General features: G+C 49.3%; 1 protein-coding gene across 1 annotated transcript in view; it reads left to right on the forward strand.

Moving 5' to 3' along the window:
- MTOR (mechanistic target of rapamycin kinase) overlaps window positions 1-24,798 on the forward strand; it is a 118,197-nt gene that overhangs the window by 79,918 nt on the left and 13,481 nt on the right. Inside the window, 18 exon segments of the mRNA XM_020973950.2 lie at window positions 458-535; window positions 748-855; window positions 4,250-4,375; window positions 4,497-4,628; window positions 8,536-8,651; window positions 9,471-9,588; window positions 13,576-13,782; window positions 14,283-14,383; window positions 15,145-15,241; window positions 15,792-15,890; window positions 16,195-16,317; window positions 16,504-16,686; window positions 20,133-20,267; window positions 20,537-20,711; window positions 22,250-22,385; window positions 23,110-23,257; window positions 24,322-24,444; window positions 24,637-24,719. Coding sequence (XP_020829609.1) covers window positions 458-535; window positions 748-855; window positions 4,250-4,375; window positions 4,497-4,628; window positions 8,536-8,651; window positions 9,471-9,588; window positions 13,576-13,782; window positions 14,283-14,383; window positions 15,145-15,241; window positions 15,792-15,890; window positions 16,195-16,317; window positions 16,504-16,686; window positions 20,133-20,267; window positions 20,537-20,711; window positions 22,250-22,385; window positions 23,110-23,257; window positions 24,322-24,444; window positions 24,637-24,719 — 2,288 coding nt within the window.

The raw sequence follows: 24,798 nt of genomic DNA on the forward strand, positions 1-24,798 counted from the left end.
AAGAGCTCGCCCCTCACGTGATTGTGGCGGCTCTCCAGGAGTTCCTGCCAAGTCCTAAAGAGTGTGCCGCATGGCTGTGCAGGGAATACCGACTCTAGTGAAAGCACCAGGCTGGAAGCAAGGATCAAGGACTCTCCCATAGCCCTGTGGTGCTTCCACTGCCCCCTCATTACAGTCCTCTCAAGTTGGGACAGATTCCTCATGTCTCATGGTCGTCATCTCACATTTCCTTCTTTGATGGAGAGCTGACTTGTTTTTCAAGGCATTCAGACCTGAGAAGAGGTTTCTTTACCTCTTAGGTCAGTTCTCTCCTTTGTCTTCCAGTTCCCCATGATGAAATGGCAGGGGGTGGGGGGGTCTCTGCACCTCATTGGGGAGCCCTAAAATAACAGCAGTGACTCAAGCACCCTGAATCCAGAGCCCAGTTTCAGTGAGTTGATTTCTTCTTTTCTTCTAGTGCATCGACAAAGCCAGAGACCTGCTGGATGCCGAGCTAACGGCCATGGCAGGGGAAAGCTACAGCCGGGCTTATGGGGTGAGTGTGAGACCCTCGAGATAACTTTCTTTCCTTGGTCCATTTGCAATATTTCCACAAAATGAGCTGTTTGGGCTTACAGGCCTTGGAAGCATGCCTGTGCCTGGTCTGGTCAGCAGATAGCCTGACATCAGAAGGGCTGGTTTAAGATAATCCTCTGTTCTGGAGTCTTTCTGCAGTGATTAGGATGGAATGTGGTTTGCTTCCTTCAGGCAATGGTTTCCTGCCACATGCTCTCTGAGCTGGAGGAAGTTATCCAGTATAAACTTGTCCCCGAACGGCGTGAGATCATCCGGCAGATCTGGTGGGAGAGGCTGCAGGTAAGAAAGCCTGTGAGAAGGGGTACATGGGCTTGTCCCCTGCAGTGGGACCCCCTCAGTCCCCTCTGCTCTCTCTTGTGTTCTTGCTTGAATGCTTACCCTCACCATAGCTACAAAATGTTTAGCTTACATTTAAGGCAATAAATGTCAGTTAAACACGTGGCATATACAAACACTTGGCCAAGGGCTGGAGGAAGTACAGGTTAGCTCAGACAGGTCATGGTACTTACACTCTAGCATATTCAAAGCGACATTCCTCAGAGGCCTTCTAAGGACAGAGGGCCTAGCCTCTGTCTAGCCTCCTCTTGTTAACACTCCTATGGACCTAAGACAAAATCTTCTCCGTCTGGCAGGCTATTGGGGAGAAACTACAGAGGGCAGTTAAGCCTGAACTTAGGATCCTGGGCCCCCGATACGCAGGAGAGGAGCGTCCCCTGAGCTGGCCACCTTCATGCTGCTCCCCAAGGTCTCTGGTGGGTGCTGCCCCCGCTGAGCAGCCATCTAGCTGAAAATGCCCCTGGCCACCGTCACAACTTTCACTGAGAGGTCTCTTGCTTGGAAGGGCCTTTTCATCATGTCCACTGCATCACTTAGACCATCTGAATGAGCACAGGTTACCAAGTCAAGCTCCTTGAATACCCTAGTTTGTACATTTCAATGCAGGTCCCTTCCATTGCTTGGCCAAAGGCAGGCAGTGAATGAGCATACCAAGATAAAACATTTACCTCCTGAAACCTCTTACCTTCTTCAGGAGCTGAGCGTGCCCTGGCTCTCAGTCTCCAGCACCCACCCCACCCCAGAGTTTCTCTCCTGCTACTCATTCCCATTGTGTCTGCAGTCTGCTTACCAGAGGCGGCTCCGTGCTTTCTGGGCCACGCAGGAAGCTGGACAGAGCTTCCTGACTCCAAGCAGGCTTCCCGGCACATTCCACTGGAATGGGAGGGCAGCCCTGGGCAAGGAGACATCTATGAATACAGCTGTTTATGGTCCTAAAAAAGAGCACATACAGTTCTTTTGCATTTTTTATAGCGTTTTATTAGTAATTATGAAATGCCTGCTGAATGTTTTGGTGGAAAGTTTTTTGAGTACTGGAAAAAAAGGTTCCATGAAGCAAATATTTCCTTTCTGACTTACATGCACCCTCACTTTTAAGTGCCACTAATGATTAGGGTGCTACCGTGTCCAAATCAGAAATATGATTTTCCTCATGGTATAATAAGCAAAACTTTGTCCCAGGACAGACTCAGAAGTTAAAGTACGGGGCCAGTGCTGGGTGGAGCTCATGCCTTTCTCCAGTAGGCTCAATCCAACATGGTCTCCCTAAGCCATCATTAGAAGGGGCCAAATTATTTTAGCATCTGGGAGAAACTGACAAAAAGTGGGATTCAGTAACAACAAATAACTCACTCTTTGTACTTTCTGTTTTTCTAACTTTATAAACCATTATTGTTTTTGTACTACTTGGGTTGAAAGGACACTGTGACCCAGGCCCCAAAATAAAACATGACATATGGTGTGAAAATGTGGCTTTCGTTGATGGGATGCTATGGAAATAGAAAGGAGCTGTTGTGGCCAGGGAGCTGCCATTTAGGGCTCTGGTCCTTGAAGTCAAAAGTTGACAAATTCACGGAATTCTACAACTGGAATAAACTCTAAAGACCATCAGCTCCTGTTCCCTGGTTCTCCAGAGGAGGACATTGAGGCCCCAGGGGGAAGTGATGTGCCCAGTCCCTGAGATTCAGGTCTTCTCCCGCTCACCTTCTGACTCTTCCAATAATTGGTACAGACAGAAGGAGTCATTAGGGCATTGGTCATCCCGTCGCAGGAGAAGGCAGAGCCCGTGGACAGGGACGTGGAGTCAGGACCTGGGTTTCAGTCCTGCCTTAGATGCTAACTAACTAGGTGATGCCGGCAGGCACTTACTGTCTCTTGGCCTCCGTTTTCTCATCTGTGAAATGAGAGGGTTGGCCTTAGTGGCTTCAGAGGTCCTTTCCAACTTCAGTGTTCAGTAGCTTTCCAGTCTCTACCTTTACAGTTAGCCATTTCACCTCCACACTACCCCCTCTGCCCTTGATTCCTTCATGCCCTTGTCCTGTCTCCACTCATCTTATGACAAAGCCCATCCTGAAATATTCCCACCATCCACCTCCTCTACTCCCAGCCATGCTGACTGAATACATTCCCAGTTGATTCTGTCCCACTTGGACAGGGGCTTCACTGCACCAAAACAGGCCTTTCGTTCCTCCCTGATTGATTCTCTATCTCATTCCCTACAGACACTAGTCCAAACCTCCTCTTTCCCTTTCAAGTTTCCTACACTTCTCTCTTCTCCCCAGCTGGCACACAGTAGGCGCTTAATAAGTACTTCTTCTCTTTCTTTCCCCATGTTTCCCACCTCAGTTCAACTCCTTGTCACTTTTCACCTAGATTATGGTAACAGCCTCCTAGTTGATCTTCTTGCCTCCAGTTCATTCTAAACACTGAAAGCAGAGTGATTTTCCTTAACCGGAGATACAACCATGTGACTGCCCTACTCAATCAACTCAGTGCCTCCAGGAGAAAGTAGAAAACTCCTCTGTTTAGCCCTTTACCACCTGGGATCCAGCCAATCTGGCCTTCTCTCTGTTCCTCTCATATGACACTCAAATCTCCTGCCTCCATGCTTTTGCTGTGGCCATCTCTCATGGCTACAATGCCCTCCATGCATCTCTACCTCATAAAATCCCTCTTTGTCTTTAAGAAGAAGCTCAGGCCTCACCTTCTATGTGAAGCTGTTACTGAGTCACTTCTGCCCTAATACCCCCAACTGATAAGAGCCCTCTCTTGTATTTAACTACTTATATTTATTTGTGTTTGGTTTCACGTGTTCATTCTTTATGTACATGCTGGTTTTCTCCCCTGGGGGAATGTAAGTTCCCTACAAATAGGGATTGTTTCACATTTCTTGTACTTTATCTCCAGTGACTAACACAGAATCTGGCACATCGTAGTAGGCCCTTCACAAATGCTTATTGGTTGTGTGATCCAAGTGATGAAAAGAATTTAGCTTCCTTATAGGGTTTTTTTCCTTTTTAAATTGAAAAATAGTTTGCATGTGTGCATGAATGTGGCACTTTTTCTTCAATTGAATTTCAGTTGTGTGTGTGTGTGTGTGTGTGTGTGTGTATTTTAGCACTATGTAGTCATTTTTCTACTGCACATAAGAAGGGAATTACTAAATGGTATGCTTTTTCAATCTTATAAGACTGAGAAAACTGAAGGTAGCAAAATGAAATCTATTTAATAAAGGATTTTCTGTGTTATTTGGGGATTGAAGGCAGAGGGGCAGGGTAGAATATTGATGTGAGACCCTAGGAAGAAGCTAATTCATTCTTCTAAACCTGCCATCACTCAGGGCTGCCAGCGGATTGTTGAAGACTGGCAGAGAATCCTTATGGTACGGTCTCTTGTTGTCAACCCCCATGAAGACATGAGAACTTGGCTTAAATATGCGAGTTTATGTGGCAAGAGTGGAAGATTGGTGAGTACCATCTACCCAACTGCCTCCTACCAAGGCTGGTATCAGAGGGAAGTCTGAGAAGAGGGGATGATGTTCTTATTCCAAACCACTTACACCCTGTTCTCTTCATCTTATTTTTAAGGCACTTGCTCATAAAACTTTAGTGTTGCTCCTGGGAGTTGACCCTTCTCGACAGCTAGACCATCCACTGCCAACTGTCCATCCTCAGGTGACTTACGCCTACATGAAGCACATGTGGAAGAGTGCACGAAAGGTCTGTATCCTCCTTTGCCTTCCGTTCCCAAGAACTCTCTCCCCTACCTGGTTCATGAGGTCTCCTGACCAATTTTGATCATTGGAACGATCTGTGATTTCGTGGTCTGGCTCCACTCTCCATTACCGTGGGTCAGTGGTCACAGAGCTGGTTCTTGATCTCTGCCCTCTTAACGTTGCCACCTGACCTATTTCTCATGTACTCAGTACTCATGAGTACTAGGCCATCGGGACTTTGCTCCTGATATCTAGTCAGGTGGACAGATTTCAGAAGACAAGTTAGTATGCATGTCTGAAGAAATTATCCACGCTCCACAGGCTTTCTGGGCATCCTCACTGAGGGATGCTGCTTGTATATCCAAGTGCGGTAAGCCACAGAGAAGGCCCAGTCCTTGCTCCTTCTGAACAAATGTAGTGGCTGGATGTTCAGATCATCTGTTTTGAAAAGTACAGGCTCTGAAGCTGTCTCCTGGAAACCTTCCCAAGACCAGTTTAGTTTGTTCAGGATTTCACTGTTCTCTTTCTTTCTGTCATCAAACTGGAATTCACAAGCAACAACACCCAAAGTGTAGTGATGCCAGAACCAAGGGGAAAGTCACGCTGGGAGCCAGGGTCACATTCCTCCTGTTCCCTTTAAAGAGAAGCCCTTTGGAAATGGGGCTGCCCCTGGTTTGTTTTTTAAAACCTCACTAGACCATGATTGTGTTAACGAAAAATAAGTGGCCCCATGTGAGACTATTCTTTCCCCTGGAGCCTGACCAGTGAGTGATTCAGATAGAACTGGCCAAAACTGGCCCCTGCTTTGGCCATTTTCTTGGTCACAAGGAGGAGGCAATGATGCCACCACCACCATCACCCTTCCTCTCCACTGTGATTACCACATGGAAGAGAAAGGGGGATGGAGATCAGCAGTCACAACTGGGGTGTGGAACCACGTTTTGCTGCAGACCTTTTTCTTCTTCAGCGCGGGCACAAGGCACTTCTGCATATCACTGCTGATCTGTTTGGGTGGAGATTCAGCTTGGGGGAGGGGGGTTTGGCTCAGTATTCCTTAGAATGCCACCCAGAGTATTAGCCACTAGTCCTGGACCCCAGTCCCTTGGTCCTCTCCTGAGATTTTCATCCATCAATAACCCAAGGCTGTTTCTCCAAAGAGTGAAGACTTTGTTGAAGTTGCTGTCTGAGAAAGGCTAGTGTTTTTTCTCCTCACTTCTGCTGAGTTTGCCTGCCCACAAATTTGTGATGCGGTCTGATCTCCCTCCAGTCAAATGGAAAAACAGAAGGACCCATTTTGGCCAGTGTAGATAAGAATGCAGCCTGGTTTCCTGCCCAGATTTAACCATGGGATTTCTGGATAACCTTTCAGGAATGTGACCACTACCATATAGTACTGCCCATGAGGGTGAGCTTAAGTTCTGGCCTCAAGAAAAGTTTAAACCACCCAGATTAAAAATCAGGAAGCCTGTTTAAAACTCGTGGTGCTTGGGTTTAAAGCTCTGGACCTAGAAAGGCCACACTGGCCTGTTGTAGGAACCATCATGAGGAACGTGACTGCATACAGCCAGTAGTCCATGGTCATCTCTTTGTATACCTCCATACAGTTTTCAGAGTACTTTAACATACGTGGTCTGACCTGATGATTAGAGCCACCCCGTGAGAAGCTGGCTCTGGGGTCATTACTTCTGTCCTATAGATGAAGAAATTGAGACTCAGAGAGGCTAAGAGGCAGCAGTGCTGTGCCCTAAATGAACCCGCTCCTTAGAGCTGGCCTGTGCTCTTTTCAGTCCCCACCCACGCTACATTCACACTACAGACTTGCTAAATCTGACCTGAGCAGTACCATCTTTATCCAGAAAATGAGGAAAAGTGCATGCTCTGCCCAGTTTGCTCCCAAGTGTCAGCTTCTCCAGCTATGGTCATCTCTCCCGCCCCTACTCCCATCCTGCTTCAAAGGGACCTTGGAAAGAGGAAGCCATCAAGTAAGCATTTGTCATTCCTTGACAGAAGGTGTTGTCTTACCTCCCAAGTCTTTGCAGTACCTGACTTTAACCATCTGTCCTTGATTTAGATCTAGAAAGGTATGGATAATCTTATCTTGGTCCCTTACAGAATCCTATGGGAACAGATTCCCGTGCTTTGCTGGGGGCTAGCCCCCTCCTCTGAGATACAGTAGCTAGCCTCTGTGCTATAAGGAAGGAAGACATCCGATCTCCTCCCTGCCCCTGCAAGGGGGGTCCTCAGCCATCTGTTCTTCTCCGAATGCCTTGGCAGGTCTGTGGAAGACAGGCGGGTCTTCTCAGCTAGGAAGTTCATCTGGAGTCAGAGACCTTTCCCCACACACGGACTTAGAAGTCTATGCTTACTTCTAGATTTTAAACTGCTCTGTGCTGAACTCTTCATTCTCCTAATGGCAATAATGCTAATCAGCCTTTGTGTAGCTCCTGCTTGTGCCAGGATATGCATTAAGCATCTTACAAATAAACAGTATCAAAGCTGACCGGCAAGCCCCAGCATTTCAGCTCTCCTCGTGCTGCTCTCTTCAAGAGAAAGACTTTCTTGTCCCGTCACAGGCCTAGGATGTTGCTGCAGTTGTTTTTCAAAGCCGTTCTTGCTACCTGTGAGGCAGAGTGCTCGTGCCTGGGGATGGCGTCCCCCTCTTGAAGATAGGTGTCTTGTTGACCCTGTTTCAGCTCCATCCCCGTGTGTGGATTCGCCACCTGATGAATTGCCTGCCATGCTGTTCTGGGTCTGTTTCTGGATGTGAATTAATTCATCATGTTGGAAAGTAATTGAGGTTGTCTTCCCCACCTCCTCATCCCCCCAAAAGAGGCACAGGTTGTTTCTGGATAAGAGATCTCTGTCTTAGTCTCCTTAAAGACTTCTTTGGGGGTCATTTTTTATAGAAAACAGCTTGGCCACTTAATGATGGCGATGGATCTCATGATTGGGTTTATTTCAGTGGTTGCTTTTTTTCTCCCTTCTCTTCTCCGAGGAAGGAGGCATACGTGGTTTCTATTAGAAATTTTCCCCCTTTTGTACATAATTGTTACCACTGCCACTGCCCATTCTCCATATCAGTGAATTTGGATTATGCTGTCTCCCTTTTGTGTGTTCCACACTTGCACATTCTGTTCATCTTAGCCTCTGGAGATCTTTCAAAATGGAATAGGCACCATCTGTCATGAGTATTTTGACATACATTGTCATGGGTAGTTTAGCAGTTTATTTGTCTAGAGGCATGAGGCTTGTCCAGACAACCTCATTAAGTCCCTTCTGTCTCTGACTGCAATTCTAAGCCTTTCTGTAGACAAGGCACCTGCTGCACACCTCTCCTCCCTTTTCTCCCCCAGCCTCAAAAAAAAAAAACCAGCACAGTCAGACAAACTTCAGCCTTAGTTTGTTGGGGTTTGGCATTGAGGCCACACTGTCTTGAGAAATAGTAAAGTTCTTGGTCCTAAAGCTGCTGGACATCTCCTTAGCCAGTCCTTCCTTTCCTTCACCGTCTCACAAGCTGCCTCTACAATGAGGGACTTCACCTGCCTCGTTTTCTCTCGAGCAAGCCCAGGTTAGCCCAACATGGAAGCTCTTTTTCATTTCCTTGCTTGAGCATCTTGTGAAGAAGCCCAGAGACCCTGCGCACCCACCCCCATTTCCATCTGCCCTTCCTGCCCTCTTCACGTGCTGTTGCTCTCACTAAGCGTACGTGCCCTCTCACAGACTGACTCAGCGCACGGAGAGCGAGGTTCAGGGATCTTGCCAGCTTGTCAGACTTCTTGTCAAGCCTGGCCGCTGGTTTCCCTGCACAGACTCCCAAGCCGGGGAGGGAGGCACGGAGGCAGGATACGGCCTCAGAGGTGACCACGGCCCACCCGCAGCGCTGGCACTGCTGACGGTCTGCTTTGTTCCAGATTGACGCCTTCCAGCACATGCAGCACTTCGTGCAGACCGCGCAGCAACAGGCGCAGCACGCCATCGCCGCCGAGGACCAGCAGCGCAAGCACGAGCTCCACAAGCTCATGGCCCGGTGCGTTGCTGCTCCTTCCCCTGCTCCCCTGGTGCCGGCCTGCTGCTGGAGCCAGGGCCCTCTGGGTCTGTCGCCCCTCCCCACCCCTAGCTGGAGTGTTCCCCAGCAGCACCAGCGGCGCCAGGCCCTCAGCTTTGCTCTGCCGGGGCCTGTTCAGTCACACTGCCTGCTCCCCTGGGGTGCGAAGGGAAGACCCCTGGATTTGGAGATTGTCTCTGGGTTTGAATCTCACCTCAGCCTCTTAGTGCTTTGTTGCCTCGCTGGGTCATAGTTTCTCATGTGTAAAATGAAGAGAAGGGCTCGCCCTTCAGGGGCCTCCTGGGCCCTTGATCCTGCCCCTGCCCCAAGGTCTGTTGGCTTGAACCTCTGCAGTTCCTAGGCCACCCTCAGCCATGGGGCTAGGAGCAAAGGGGAGGCAAAGAAGGGAAGGAGGGTGAGTCAGCAGGACAGCTATTTCTGTGTGACAGGTTTTCATCACTTCCACACAACATGTGCTCTCAGTGGAGGTGAAGGAGAGGGAAGGGATCATTGACCTGAAGTCCCCTCCCCAAGCCTCTGTTTCACCCCCACGTTCTCTAGACATCCTGGCATCTCTAGGGAATTCCAGCCTGTGGGGCCTCGGTTCTAGTTGTAGGCCACATCACCAAGTGGGTGGCCTCTGGCGAGTCCCTGGACCTCTAGAAAGTGAGGGGTGACCTTGCTGGTTTATGCATAGCCAGAAGGACCTCAGCCCTTTAGAGAAAGAACCCGCCCCATTGCCAAGCCGAGGCCTGTTGTCCTGACAGAGGGCTCCCTTTCGGTGTGTCTTGGCTTGGCTAGGTGCTTCTTGAAGCTGGGCGAGTGGCAGCTGAATCTCCAGGGCATCAATGAGAGCACCATCCCCAAGGTCCTGCAGTACTACAGCGCCTCCACGGAGCATGACCGCAGCTGGTACAAGGTAGGGCGCCTGGCCTGGCGGGCCTCAGAGATGCCTGTGAGGTGGCTGTTGATAGAGCTGGCGAAGGGCACATGACCACTGGTCACTGTGTTACTGAAGTCACAGGAGATGACCAGCCTCGTTGGGTTCCGTTGCTCCCCGAGGTCACTTGAGCTAGATTGTACGTGGGTGGCAGGAAGGACCTAGCTGGGGGAAGAAGGGAGCAGTCATTTTTGGCTGCCTGTTCTCCCCATGGGATCCAGAGTGAACTCCAGGGATCTCAGCTTCCTGGAGGCCAACTCTTCTCTCCCCCAATCTTGTATTTTTCAGTCCTACCTTGTGCTCAACCCTGGAAGTTAACTTTCTCTGTTTTTGTTGGAAGATTCTGAAAAGCATCCTGTTAGGTCACAGGAAATGTCTCAAAAAAATAAATAACAAGATTCAGTAAACATGTGAAAGATGTTATTCAGTAATGAAGAGCTGGTTCTTGGCGATGTGTTTAGTAAGACATCAATTTCTCCTTCAGGAATCTCTTTAGGCAAGGCCGTCTCATCCCAGGCCCTTGTGATGCCAGGAGCAGATCTGATGAGCACTTTGTAGACTTTTAAAGTGGTAGAGAAATGCTGACGAAATGCACTTAGCATATGAGGAGGAGGAGGCCTTGGAGTTAGGATGACCTGGGTTCATGTCCCACCTCTACTACCCACCTTCTGGCTGGGTGACCCAAGGCAAGGCGCCAACCTCTGAGGGGCCTTTTCAGTTCTCTTAAGACAACAAGGTGCTGACTCACACTACTTTAGGAAGTTTCCTCATCTGGGAAATTCCTCATTCCCCATATGGGCAAAAACAAATCTAGGTACACTCTTTCTGGGTTTTGTGTTTGTTTGTGTTTGTTTTGCTAGGCAGTGAGGTTAAGTGACTTGCCCAGGGTCATGCAGCTAGTAAGTGTCTAGTGTCTAAGGATGGATTTGAACTCAGGTCCTCCTGACTCCAGGGCCGGTACTCTATCTCCACCTAGCTGCCCCAGTACACTCTTTCTGTTAAGGCTTTGTGGGTAAGGCACCAGAGCCTGGTGGATTTAGAGTCAAGCCCCAGCTTTGCCGCTGATTAATAAGATACTTCATTTAGCCTCAAAGGGCCCATATTTCCTCATGTAAGAAGCAGGGGCTGGAATAGATGGCCTCTGAGATCCTTCTAGGTCTAAAATGTATGAAAAGAACACTCTTTGTTCAAAACATGCTTCATTGCTCAAAGGACATGAACAGTTCTCAAAAGAATTACACGTTGTTAGTAACGAAGTAACTACATGAACAAATGCTCCAAGTCCCTAATAATAGGAGAAATGCAGATGGAAACAACCCCAAGGTTTCCTCTTATGCCCAGCAAACGGGTAGAGAAGACAGACGGCAGGAGTATTCCGTGTTGGAGGCATTGTGAAAGGACGGGCACACTCATGCTTTGTTGGTGGAGCTGTGGTTGAATCCAGGTATCCTGGAAAGCATTTTGGAATTTTGCAAGTAAAATGCCCATACTTTTGGATCCAGAGATTCTGGTACTAGGTATGATATACAGGAAATCAGTGACGAAAAGAAAGGCCCCATATGCACCCTAATGTTTATGAAAGCACTTTGGGGAGTAAGTAGCAAAGATGTAGAAATAAAGCAGATGCTTGTCAATGAGATTGTGGCATCGGAATGTAGTGGATCATACTGTGCCAGGTAAGAAGTAGTGACTGTCACAAACACAAACACAGGAAGCTGTATAGCAGCTGGAACAGACTGAAATAAGTGGGTGTGCTTCACAGGCCACGGAGTCACTGAGAATCATGCTGGCTCAGCTTTGACATGCCAAACTGAGTACAGAGAGACATCTCCACGCCTTTCTACGAGGCTGCGTGGATGGTGGAAGAATCACTGACTCCGCAGTCGGAAGACCGGGGTTCAAGTTCCCCCTCTGACATGCTCATGTGACCTTGAAAAGTCACTTCACCTTCCTGGGGCCCCTAAAGTGAGAGGATTGAACTAGCTGCCCTCCAAGGCCCCCTCTGCAGCTCTAGATCCAGGATTCTGTGACTGGGCCATCTGAGATTTCCCTGGCGTAGTAAGGAAGGTCCCACCACCAGTACAAATCGGTCTGCTGTTACTCAGAGTATTAGGTGCTGGCTAAGCACCGGCGTGAGAGCCCAAGAATGCAAACTGAAATCAGGGATAGGGTTTGCTGGCAATTTTCTTGAGCTTCCAGGCACATCTTTAAGTCAGCACAGGCACGGTCCGGCGCCCCTCACCATCCGCATCCATAGCATTGTATGGTAATGGATAAGCACATTTTCAGTTATCAAAGAAATTCGGTTCATTAGCTCCTGCACACAAGTAGTAAAACTTTAGTGCGGGCAGCACAAGGATACTGAGATGAGTACAACTCAGGAGGTTACTATCCAGTAGGTGAGATGGGAGGGGCCCAAATAACTGAAATGCTAAGTAAGATGTTCTGGAGGCACAAGATGGTTATAGGCAGAGCACCGGGACCGACTGGAAGAGGGAGAGGTCACTTCCTGCAGTGGGCATCCGGGAAGGTCTGCCGGAGAAGGTCACGGCAGGTCTGGGCCTTGGACATTAGAGAAGAGTTCCAACAGGGAGAATGAGAGATGGAAAGATTTATCTCAGACGTGGGAACTGCACACACAAAGAAATGTGGGTGGGACCAGGTGGGATGTATTCAAGAAACAGTGAGTAGTGGAAGAAAGATAATAAAGATAAAAATAGATAAAAAAAATATATAAAGATAAATATATTGGCCATCCTGGAGTTGAGTAGAAAAACGTGAGCAGTTTGAGAAAGATTTTCAACAAGGGAGAAAATAAAGGTTGATTGGTTTCATCATAAGGTAGATTGTTTTGAGCCTCAGGATCTAGTTCTGGCTAAACAATGGTCCGTGTGAAAACACCCTAGGATTCTTGGGGGCCTGCAAGCTCAACACGAGTCACTAGGACATGGCGGTCCAAAGAACCAGTGCATTTCCACTGTGTCCAAAGCATGGAGGGAGATGGTCCTGCTGCACTCTGTGAATCTGGGGGCATCTGCATTCCTCATCGTATCTGGTTTGGGGTAATGCATCGTAGGGAGGGCAGTGACAGCCCTGCAGTGCGCTCGCATGCTAAAGGCCTGGATGCCATGCCGTATGAGGTTCAGCTGGGGGATCCAGGTCTATTTAGCCTGGAAAAACAAAGACTTAGGAAGCCCAGAATTCAGAGCTGGAAGGACCTTGTTGGGTGGCCAGCTGATCCAGCCCACATCCAACAGGACTGTCCATTCTGACATACCATACTAACCTCTTCTGGAGCACCTCCAAGGAGGAAGAGTCCAGCGCCTCTCAGGGCGGCCCATCCTGTTCTTAGAGCACTCAGATCGACCTCTTGGTAACTGTCACCCTTGGCTCCTGGTCCTGCCCTCCAAGTCTGGCCCCTCCTCTGAGGGAGCCCTTCCCACCCTGAGAACAGCTGTGGAGGCCCCCCAGAAAGCTTCTCTTCTCCAGATTCCCATCCCCAGCCCTACAACATGGACAAAGGCCCTTCGCCTTGTGGCCTAGTTGCCCTCCTCTGGACTTTCTCCTCCTTGTCAGCATTCTTCTTAACTCAGGCAGCCAGGTGTGGAGGGTTCTGACCAGACCAGAGCTCTCTGTCACCTCTTTATCTATTTGTTTTCCTGCCTTAAACGTGCAGTCTGAGGCAGCCACAATGGAGGAGAATAGGCAGGCTCATCCGAGGGCCGAGCTCAGAGCAGCAAGGAGAAATTGCAGAGAGGCCTGTGAGCAGTGAAAGCTGTCCAGAAGCGGGTGCTGGCAGACCATTTGTCCAGGGTGCTACAGAAGGGATGCTGGATTAGGCGCTCATTAGACAAGGTGGCACCTGAGGTCCCTCTCGATTCTAGCACCTTGATCCTTGAAAACTGGCATTGCCTCCCACAGTCCCACATCAGGCTCTGTACCTTGTCCCATCTCTCCTCACCACAGGCCTGGCACGCCTGGGCAGTCATGAACTTTGAAGCTGTACTGCATTACAAGCACCAGAACCAGGCCCGAGACGAGAAGAAGAAGCTCCGTCATGCCAGTGGGGCCAGCATCACGAGCGCTCACACGGAGGGCAGCAACAGCGAGAGCGAGGCAGAGAGTGCAGACAACAGCCCCATCCCCTCGCCTGTGCAGAAAAAGGTCACCGAGGTGCGTGGGTGGGTGTGGTGAAAGAGGGCAGTCCCTTCTCCCAATCTGTGTCACCGAGGTACACGCACATGTGTGTGGGCCTGCCCACATGCCTGTGTGCGTGCATGCTAGGATGGCCCCCTCCCCTCAGTGTGCAGACAGAGGTCCCAGAGCGCGTTGGTGATTCGAGATCTGGGCATCGGGGAGAGGGCTGGCTGAGGCCTAGCCCCAGAGCTGAGAAACAAAGTCCTTGAACTCCACCCTGAGTGAATGAGCATATTGTCTGCATGCACCTGCATGTGTGGGTGGGCTTGTGTCTGCAGTTCCGCTCAGAGAACAGGGTCTGGCGTGACTCATGCTTCTGCTCCCCTGCCTTTCCTGATCTCACTTCAGACCACATTGGGGGCAGCTGGCAGACCCTCAGAACGGCGTGTCCCTAAGTTTCACCCCTTCTCCAGCCTCCCAGTCGTGGGGGATTTCTCTAAGCCTGAAATGTATCTAACACCTGTGTGCTCCAGCAGGATCTGTCCAAGACACTTCTGATGTACACGGTGCCTGCTGTCCAGGGCTTCTTCCGCTCTATCTCTCTGTCTCGGGGCAACAACCTTCAGGACACCCTCAGGTACCCAGCAACAAGAGGAGAGAACGTAAAGCCCTCAGTGGCTGAGAGAACAGCAGCAGCTGAGCACGTCGCCCGCTTCACCCCTGCCCTGCTCACTGTCACAGGATTCGTGTGTGCGGTGTCCCTTTGACATGCATTTAAACATAGAGTTGACCCGTGATATGTAGTCCTCTATGTGTCCTAATGCAAAAGTGAAGGGAGGGGCCTTGGAGCACACCCCAGACACCCTGGGCGGATGAGCAGAGGGGGCCTAGGAGAAGCAATGGTGCTTCTGAAACCCCTTCCTCTGGGCCCTGGAGCTGTTGAGAGCACTGGGTAACTGGAGACAACTAGTCTGGGGGCTGCAGATGATTGGGACGGCTTCTGCCTCTTATCTGGGATTTCTAACCATAGCGAGCCAGTTCTCCTGTTCTCTCCAAGCCTCAGTGGATTCCCTGGGCTCATCTCTCACAGATCCATGTGTCTAAGAGGGGGGCGCCTGCTTGGGTCTCTGGACTAATCCTGGGGTAATGGATTTATCATGTTCCTTATCGGTGTTTAATCAAGAGCAGCACCCGTCAGTGCCATTTATCTGACCTGAGGTTCCTGTTCTGTCCGTGGAGAAATTAGGGCAGTAGGTGGTCCCTAGGGCCTGTGGCCCCCCTGGAGCAGTCCAGCAGTCTAGCAGCGTCCGAGAGCCCCTGCCGGGGCTGTATCCACAGCAGGAGAGAGGCAGGCATGCCCTAAGAAAGAGCTCACCATCTCCTCGTTTTCCTTCCCAGAGTGCTGACCTTGTGGTTTGACTATGGACACTGGCCAGATGTCAATGAAGCTCTCGTGGAAGGGGTGAAGGCGATCCAGATTGATACCTGGTTACAGGTAGGGTGGCTGATTTCTGTCTCTCGGCAGTCTTCTTGGAATCATGTCACGTCTGGAACCAAGCCTTATGCAGGAGCCAGTAACCCACCTGCCCTTCAGGGAGGGAAACAGAAAGTCTTCACCCGTTAGACTCGGCTTCTGAGTTTGAGGCTGTGCTTTCCTAGAAAGCTGTTGAAGCAGGGAAAACGGTGGACTGTTTCAGCTTAACAGCATTTCTTTGGGGATCCACTGTAGATGGGGTCACTGTCCCCTCAAGTGAACCTTAGCCTGTCCTTGTGTGCCGGCTGGGGCTGTGCGGCTCCTTACCCTGTGCCTGAGTGAGGCACAGACCTCATGCCATCCAGCAAGTCTGGCCCACCAGTAGCGCTGTTGCCTACCTCCTCCCAGCTACTGGCATGATAGACACAGTCTCCAGAAGCCCAGGGGTGCCCATACACCACAGTGAGGCGCCTCAGAAGGACTTGGCCATGTTGAGCCAAGTCAGTGAGAGTCACTGCTCCCCCCCAGAAGAGTAACTAGAATCGCTTCTGGGTCTCCTGTTGAATCCCAGGTCATCCCGCAGCTCATTGCAAGAATCGATACTCCCCGGCCATTGGTAGGACGCCTTATTCACCAGCTTCTCACAGACATTGGTCGATACCACCCCCAGGTATGCTGGGTCTTGAGACAGGCACCCTGGTCTTGGCTGCCTGAGTCTTACTTAGGTGATTTTGCCTCGGGAGGGGGGTTTGGGGCGGTCATGAGAGGAGTGGTCACTCCTCCTCCAGCCATGAGCACTCCTACCTGGGGAGAGGTGATTTCCCCCAAAGTTTATTGTCCATCTTCCTGACTGTTGAAATGATTCTTAATAGCTTTGCTGAACCAGCTCATGCCACCCTCTTTCTTCTGCCACGTAGGCCGTGTTGGCTGCCCCTTGGGCACAGGCACCCACTTTCCCTCTCAATTTGTTTCAGGCTCTGATTTACCCACTGACCGTGGCCTCCAAGTCCACCACCACGGCCCGCCACAATGCAGCCAACAAAATTCTGAAGAACATGTGTGAACACAGCAACACCCTAGTCCAGCAGGCCATGATGGTGAGTCTTAGGCAGCTCCTCAGAAAAGGCGGCTAGCTCACTCACCAGGCACCTGAGTAGCCTCCACAGCATCTCCTGTCTCCTCAGGGACAGGCTCAGTGTGCCCTCTAGTGTCCAGAAAGAGCATCTCTCCTGTTCTTCCCAGTCAATGCCTGGACTGACTTCTTGCTGCTTCCTTGGGTCCAGGTGAGTGAGGAGCTGATCCGAGTGGCCATCCTGTGGCATGAGATGTGGCACGAAGGTCTGGAGGAAGCTTCCCGTTTGTACTTCGGGGAGAGGAACGTGAAAGGGATGTTTGAGGTGCTCGAACCCCTGCACGCGATGATGGAACGGGGACCCCAGACTCTGAAAGAAACATCCTTCAATCAGGTAGGGACAAGAGGGCATGAAATGAGCAAACCTGAGACCCCCTTCCCATCCCCCCTTGCTTAGGATGCCTATTTTATCCACATGCCCTTGGGCAAAGGTCACTAAGATGCTGAAACAAGAAAGGTTGAAGGAAGTCAGCTGGAAGAACACTGCACTTGGGCCCACCCCATGGGGGTCCCAGGGATCCCGTGGGACCTGTTGTGAAATCCTAGTATGTAATGTTGGGCAAGTCACTTCTTGTCTGGCTTCAGAGTGAGGGACAAGTCTTCACCCTCCCCAAACTCTAACACCAGGGGCTCTTTCAGGGCCTTTGAGGTTATGTTGTACATCTGACAATCTTTAGGTAATTCTTGCCTCATCAGCATGCTGGTCAGAATTCATCAGTGCCTTAGCTAGGAAGGAGCTCCACAGGCTGCCTTAACAGCCCTCGTAAGAATTCACATTTCTCAAGTATTTTATGGTTTGCCTGAGGCCATCCTCACAACCGTCCTGTGAAGTAGGTAATGCACGGAAGTACTAGGGCCCAAAACTATAAAACTGGAAATGAAGCATATTGCTAAATCACAAAACTGAGCAACCATATAAATCATTATACTCTCTAGGAGAAAAAGAAAGGAAGATAAAATATTAACAAGGTAAAGCCACCACAAACACAGAGGAAATAGAGATCATTATCAGAAGGTGCTTTAGGCCAGTAAAACTGAGGATTCAGACGAAGTGTGTCTCTACAAAAAAAGAAACATCTAAGCTAACAAGAAATGGAAATCACAAAGACAACCACAATCTCAGAAAAAGGGATTGAAGATGCTATGGAGGAATTGACAAAGGGGGGAAGACAGGTCAAGTGGACTGACAAGTGAATTCTACCAGACATTTAAAGAGCAATTCTTATCTGTCCTACAAAAATGATTGGCCGACAGAGCTAGAAGGCCAAACTCATTTTATGAGACAAATATGGTCCTGATACCCAAGCCAGGAAGAGAGGAAGCATAGGACTGTAGGCCAACCTCCCTTTTGAATTAATATTCATATAATATGAATATTAATAATATTAATTCATAAGGGAGGTTGGCCTACAGTCCTACACTTTCCTATGCCCCAAAATGTAAATAAAGTCCTTCCAAGAAGACTATAGAAATGTATCTGGGAAATTATTAACTGTGGCTGTATTAGAGCTATACCGGGAATGGCGTGGTTCAAAATTAGAAAACCTACCAGCGTCATTTATCTTATAAACAATAAAAACCATGTAATTATTTTAGCAGATACAGGAAAAGCCTTTGACAAAATACAGCTTTCATTTATGCTTTAAAGAAAGGAAAAAAAAGCTATAGGCATAAAAGGCCCTTTCTGTAGTACAATCAAAAGTATTTCTCTAAAAACAAGAAGTAGCATTCTTTGTGATGGAGAAACACTAGAAAATATCCCAGTATAAACATAAGGAAAGCAAGGCTGCTCATTCTCCCCACTTGGCCCATTTCTAGAAATGCTCTCTATACCAGTATTACACAACAGATTTAGCAAGAAGGCAGCAAAATCCTTACTACTTGCAGATGTCATGTCACTGTTGAGAAACCTGAGAGAATCAGTGAAAATTCTGATAGAAGTGATTACTAAATTCAGAAAAGTACAGCTACATTAAACAGTAGCATTTTATATACTGTATTAACAAAAACAAGACAAAATGAAAATGAGAGAAATGCTGTTCAGAATAACCACAAAATGTATAAAATATCTGAAAGTTAGCCTACCAAGACACACACAAGAGGTCAGTGCAACTACAAAGCACTCTTTATAGAAGAAAGACTTATTAAATCATCGGAGAGATAATCAGTGCTCACGGTTGGGCCATGATGACATAATAAAAATGGCGGTGCTATCTGAATCTTCCAGTTTAATTTTACCTTATATTGCCAAGGGGCTGCTTTGTGAAATTAAATAAAAGAATTGCAAAAATTCATTTGAAAGAACCAAAAGGTCTGGAAAGTAATGAGAAGTGCAAATGAAGGAGCACAGCAGACTATATACTATAAAGTAGCGGTCATCAGAATTTTTAACCAGTACCAAATGGTTCCAAAAAACAGAAAACTAAGTCCCAAGAACAGAAAGAGATAAACAGAAACCCAACAGTAGTCCATTGTTGATAAACCCAAGCATGTAAGTTACTTCTGAAAAGATTTCCTTTTTAATAAGGAATAAATTAATTACTGGTAAAACTGGAAAGAAACTTAGCAAAAAGTAGCATTTATGCCAATAAACTTCGGATGGGATACACACTGTGACTGCAGAAAGTCACATCTTGATAAAGTGAGAGGGAAATAGAGAAGGTGTTTGTGATCCTGAATAACAAAAATAGACGGTCTTGTTTACATAAAATTAGGCTTTTAGATGAACAGCAGCAGGGAAGATAGAACAAGGCCAAGGACAGTCTGTTGGGGAAGAGTATCAGAACAGAGCAGTGGCGTTCCAGGCAGCTTCTGGATTCAGCGCCTGCCTCTGCCATGCCCTTTGTGACTCACGTAGGCCTCGGCCCAGCTTAGTCCCCTGTGATGTGGGGGTGTTGTTTGATCTGATGGCTCCTTGCGTGTCCATAATCCTAATAGAGATTGTGTAGTGACCTGACAAAAACACACAGCACTGAGGGCCATTTGTCAGGAGAGGGGTGATCAAGGCTAGGAACCAGATTTCCCAAGAAGAATTCCAAGGGACTGTTTGAAAACAGGCTTCAAATGACTCTCAGTCAACAAGCGCTTATTAGACACCTGTTATGTGCCAGAAACACTGTTAGGAATGCAGACAAAAAGCGAGATCGTCCCTGTCTTCAGGGAGCTTATGTCCCACCCGGGGATAAGAAGCATTCACAGAATAGTCCACAGTGCCGGGGTGGGGAGTAGGGGGTCAGGGGGCAGTCCTTGAACTTAGCCCCAGAGGGAACCTGGGTGCCAGCAAGGAGATATAGGTCCTAGACAGAAGCCAGCAAGTCCAGTTGGCCAGCGCGCCCCAGCTCTAGTTGGGGACTGGGGGGGAGAGTGATGGGTGATTGGCTTGGAAGAATAGATGGAGCCGGCTCGTGGAGAAGTCTAGATGCCCAACGGTGTGGCCTGTTTTCTGTGGTCAAGGCAGCGGGAGCCACAGATGCTCTTCAGAGTCCCCTTGGGTTGTCTCTGTTATGAGAGTGAGTGTGATACAAAGAAAGGGGAACAAGTCTTGTGGTGACATAATTTACAAATGAGGAGCCTGAGACCCAGAGAGACTCGGTGACTTGCCTGAATTTGGAGCTGGACCGCTGGCTCTGAGGTGCCCTCCAGGACACCCTGCCCCTCATTAAACAAGTCTTCTCCTGCTCCATGGCAGAACTACTTCTTCATTTCTGGGGCTCTGGCCATGAGTCAGCTTAGAAAGCACCCCAGCTTGAAACCAGCTTCTTTCCCCTCCTTTCTTCCCAGGCCTATGGCAGAGATTTGATGGAGGCCCAGGAGTGGTGCCGAAAGTACATGAAATCAGGAAACGTCAAGGACCTAACCCAAGCATGGGACCTCTACTATCATGTGTTCAGACGGATCTCCAAGCAGCTGCCTCAGGTAGGGACCTCCAGAGCCCCCGAGGGCTATATTCCCATCTCTGCCCCCATCTTTGCAGACCCTGAGAATACCCTGAGGCATCAGAAAGGATGAAAAAACATTTATTAAGTGCCTACCAGATGCCAAGCCCTGTGCTTGGACTCGTGTCCAAGAAAAGTGCAGGCAGCACTCTGTGCTGCCATCAGTACAGGGAGTTGGGGAATGCCGACAGTTCTATCTGCATTCCTCTCAGGCAGCAGAAAATGACATCTTGTGCTGCTTCTTCCCAGCTCACTTCTTTGGAGCTGCAGTACGTCTCACCCAAACTCCTGATGTGCCGGGACCTAGAATTGGCAGTACCAGGCACCTATGACCCCAACCAGCCCGTCATCCGAATTCAGTCCATAGCACCTTCTCTCCAGGTCATTACATCCAAGCAGAGGCCCAGGAAGTTGACATTAATGGGTAAGATTCCCCCTCAACTGGTCGTGCCCTACCCCCAGAGCTTGTGCTCTTCTTGAGGCCTCCTTATGGGCTCTCCAAGGTTCTTAGGGCAGTGGAGCAGCAACCGTGCCAGGGCCTGCCAAGCTGGAGAGGATAGTGAGAGAAGGAGGCCAGAGAGGCTCTCAGAGGCTGTCTTCTCCCTCCTCCAAAGTGCAGTAGGCTCGAGTGGTGCCTCAGATGGCATCCACAGGGACCAGGCGCCAGGTGCTGGCTGGCAGTGAGAGAGGGCCAGGACGGTCTTCTCCTTGACTCCATCTCTCTTTTTCTGACTCCTTACTGATCCTGGGACCTGAGTCCTCCAACCCCCCCCCCCCGAGCTCAGCAGCAGTGAGCAGTGTAAATCCTAGCAACACAAGAGGAAGGGCTAAGTGTGGGGGGCAGGGCGGGCCTGATAGCATCAGGGAAATGGCTAGGCACATGTGAGGAAGGGAAAAGGAGGCTTCAGATATTGGCAAAGGCGCCTGCTGTGTGCAGAGCCCTGTACAGAACAGGTGCTGTGAGCAGGCTGGGAAGGAGGCTTTGGAAAGGAGAGGCGAGCCTGCGAGATGCTTCTAAAACGTGGCCAGAGCCGCTCAGGGCTGTTGTGTTACAAGATTAACTTAAACTATGGTGTGAAGGTTATAAGGTTTTTACAATGAACTTGGTTCAACAAGGACTGTGACCTTCACTCTGCAGGTAGCTAGAGTCTGCGCAGCCTCCAAGGTAGGACAGAGAGCTCCCTGTGTCCAGAAGAGTCCTGCTTCTGACACGCCCTGGCTGACTGGAACTCTGGGCACAGGACACTTAACCTCCTGTTGCCCCTGGAATTTTGTTGTTCAGTCGTTTTTCACTCCTGTCTAACTCTTTGTGACCCTGTTTGGGGTTTTCCTGGCCAAGATCCTGGGGTGGTTCACTGTTTCTTCTCTAGCTCATTTTACAAATGAGGAAACTGAGGCAACCAGAGTTTGAAGTCTTCCTGACTCCAGGCCCAGCACTCTATATCCACTGTGCCACCTACCTGCCCCACTGGAGTTTACTATACCAATTAAATCGCAGGTTCACTCAGGGAAAAAGAAAAAGAAAAACAGGGTAGATTTTTACCTGTCTAAGGCATCTCAGGTGTGATCATGTCTGAAGGCATGGGGCTTGGTTGTATTCTCAATCTCACTTCCCAACCTGATGTTCTAGGCCAACAGAGATGGCTATGCTCTCTATATGCAACTGAATGACCAGCTACCAAAATATGATCACTTCTAGTGGTCTGTGGACTGGCCTCTGATAATATGAGTCTCTTTATCTCTTTTTAAAATTTCTGGTATCAATTTATATTTAATAAATTTTTTTTGAATCAATATTCCTTCATTGGAACGTCATCAAAACCAGTGGGCTTCTAGGGAACTAAATTTGGTGGGGGTGGGGGAGGGCAAGTAGGAGTAGTCATTGATCTGGGAGAGCCTTTGCCCTCCCAGAAGAGCCTGAGAAGCCCTCCCCTGAACTCTCATCTGCCCCTTTGCTTCTAGGCAGCAACGGTCATGAGTTTGTATTCCTCCTGAAAGGCCATGAGGACTTAAGGCAGGATGAGAGAGTCATGCAGCTCTTTGGCCTCGTCAACACGTTGCTGGCCAATGATCCAACGTCTCTTCGGAAAAATCTCAGGTGTGTGGGGCCAGCGGAAAGGAGGAAATGCGGGGGGAGGTGAGTCGCCACCCAGGGTGCTCCCATGGGAGGATCTGTGAAGTGGTAAAGCTACGTACCTGGCAGAAGGGTCGTGGTAAGCCAAGACATCGAGTCTAGTAATTTTCTGGAAGATTTTCATGTGCTGGATTTTTGTTTCTAAGTTATCCTCACACTCCTTTGGAGTATCCACAATGGAACAGTGTTGTCATTAGTTTAGAACACTGGTTTAGAAACAGGACCATGAAACCATACATGAAATTCTCAGGTGACCACATATTGACGTTATCTGTGTTCTGTTGTATTTTTATTTGCTTTGGTAAATGTTTCCCAAGTGCATTTTAATCTGGTTTAGGGTGTTGTGCACCATGTATTTGACACCTCAAGCCTGAAGGAACAGCCAATGTGATAGCAGCCAGACCTTGAGAAACTATAGCCAGAGACTCCCTCTTGAGCCCCAGTTCATTATCGCTCTGCTTCCAATTATGAATACAGACAGCATCCTGTTGGCCTTGAGGGTGGCCCATGCCTGCTCAGCCAGGTCTAGTCACTGATGGCCTCCTGGTAGGAGGGGCCAAAGATCAGTCATGTTAGCACCAGTGTGAGCTCCACGAGGGGTGGGAGATGAACCCGTGTAAGGAAGATGTGCTTAGGCTGCTCACACTGTGTCCTGTTGATAAGCGTGCATTGACTCCATCCCCTCCAGCATCCAGAGATATGCCGTCATTCCCTTGTCCACCAACTCAGGCCTGATTGGCTGGGTTCCCCACTGTGACACGCTGCATGCACTCATCCGAGACTACCGGGAGAAAAAGAAGATCCTTCTCAACATTGAGCATCGAATCATGTTACGGGTAAGCAGCAGGTGCCTGGTCTGACACACCCACCCCAGAAGTCAAGGCTGGAGGTGACCTTGGTTCTCTTCTTCTAGAAATCCTGAGGTCATTGAGGCCAGGGGCAGGAGAAGAATGGCAAGGTGCCCTTCCTGCAGTCCCAGGCCCTTGGGCAGGCACAGCTTGGGTGGCCCTGGCCAGGAGGGAGTAGAGGGCATTCCTTCCTTTCCAGGTACAGGTTACTCTAGGTGGCTCTGGAGGGCCTTCCTGCTTCTGGTTCACTCTGACGTTATTGTTGTGGCATAAGTGTCCAATGACTATTTTAAACCTACACCAGCTGCCTTCATGGAGAGCCAGAAGGACCTAGAAATTGGGCAACTGTTATGTGTGAGATGCTGGAGGATTTCTTTTTTTTTTATCAGACCTGAACTGCGATTTCATAAATGTAGGGAGCTCCTTGTGAGAACCTCTCTCCACCAAAGCAGATTGGCACCATCTGCACGTATGTTGCAGAGAGTTGCCAGGGGCACTGAGAAGATAGGTGACTTAACCAGAGATGCACGGACTTAAAGCCAGGTCTTCCTGGCCTCTGTCCACTCTATCACATTGCTCTCAGTCTGGAAGATACAAGATTTTAAAAAGACATGGTCCCTGCCCTCCCAGGGCTTACAGTCTAGCTCATCTCAGACTCCAACCCAAGGTAGGCTGTGAGAGGGCCCTTGGAGGACCAAGGTACCATAAGAAGGCAGCCTGATGGGGAGCTCTCCCTCCCAGAGGAGATGGACTCTGATTGTCCCCACCCCGGGGAGTCAGGTGGAGCTGCTGATCAGCTGCCCCCAGACATGGCTGTCAGCACTACAGCCTCTACCGGCATCTCACCTCCACTCCAGGAGGCCTCAGATTGCAGGCGAGGTGCTTGTTTTTGATGCCATTTCTCTCGTCATTCCTTAGACTAGTAGCCCACCAGTCTTGGTGACTTCACAGTTTCTCCTTTCACTGGGTCCTCATCCAAGTCATCGCCCTGTCTCCTCGGGGCACTGGCAGAAATGCCCACTTTTCACCGAGTGGAGTGTGTCTCGTTTCAGATGGCTCCAGATTACGACCACTTGACTCTGATGCAGAAGGTGGAGGTGTTTGAGCATGCGGTCAATAACACCGCCGGGGACGACCTGGCCAAACTGCTCTGGCTGAAGAGCCCCAGCTCCGAGGTACTCACACTGCCCTCCCCAGATGGAGTCACTGACTGAGGCCTGCTTGTGATCAGCAGTCCCAGGATTGCTGTTCGAAGCTTGTGATGGCTCAGCACTTTGAACTCGCCTTGTCTCTAGGCGCTGCACTGGGTGCAGCCCTCCTGAGGCCAGCTGGGGTCACTCTGTCTCTCTCTATGTGCTGTATTCTAGGTGTGGTTTGACCGAAGAACCAATTATACCCGTTCTTTAGCAGTCATGTCGATGGTTGGGTATATTTTGGGCCTGGGAGACAGGTGAGTGACTTTCATTGTCCTACCAGTCATCTTTTTCCCCTTGCACTTTTAACCATCTAACCATCACTCTTTGGCTTTT

The sequence above is a fragment of the Phascolarctos cinereus genome, unplaced genomic scaffold (genome assembly GCF_003287225.1).
Source record: "Phascolarctos cinereus isolate Bilbo 61053 unplaced genomic scaffold, phaCin_HiC Scaffold_726;HRSCAF=1367, whole genome shotgun sequence".
Taxonomy (NCBI): Eukaryota; Metazoa; Chordata; class Mammalia; order Diprotodontia; family Phascolarctidae; genus Phascolarctos; species Phascolarctos cinereus.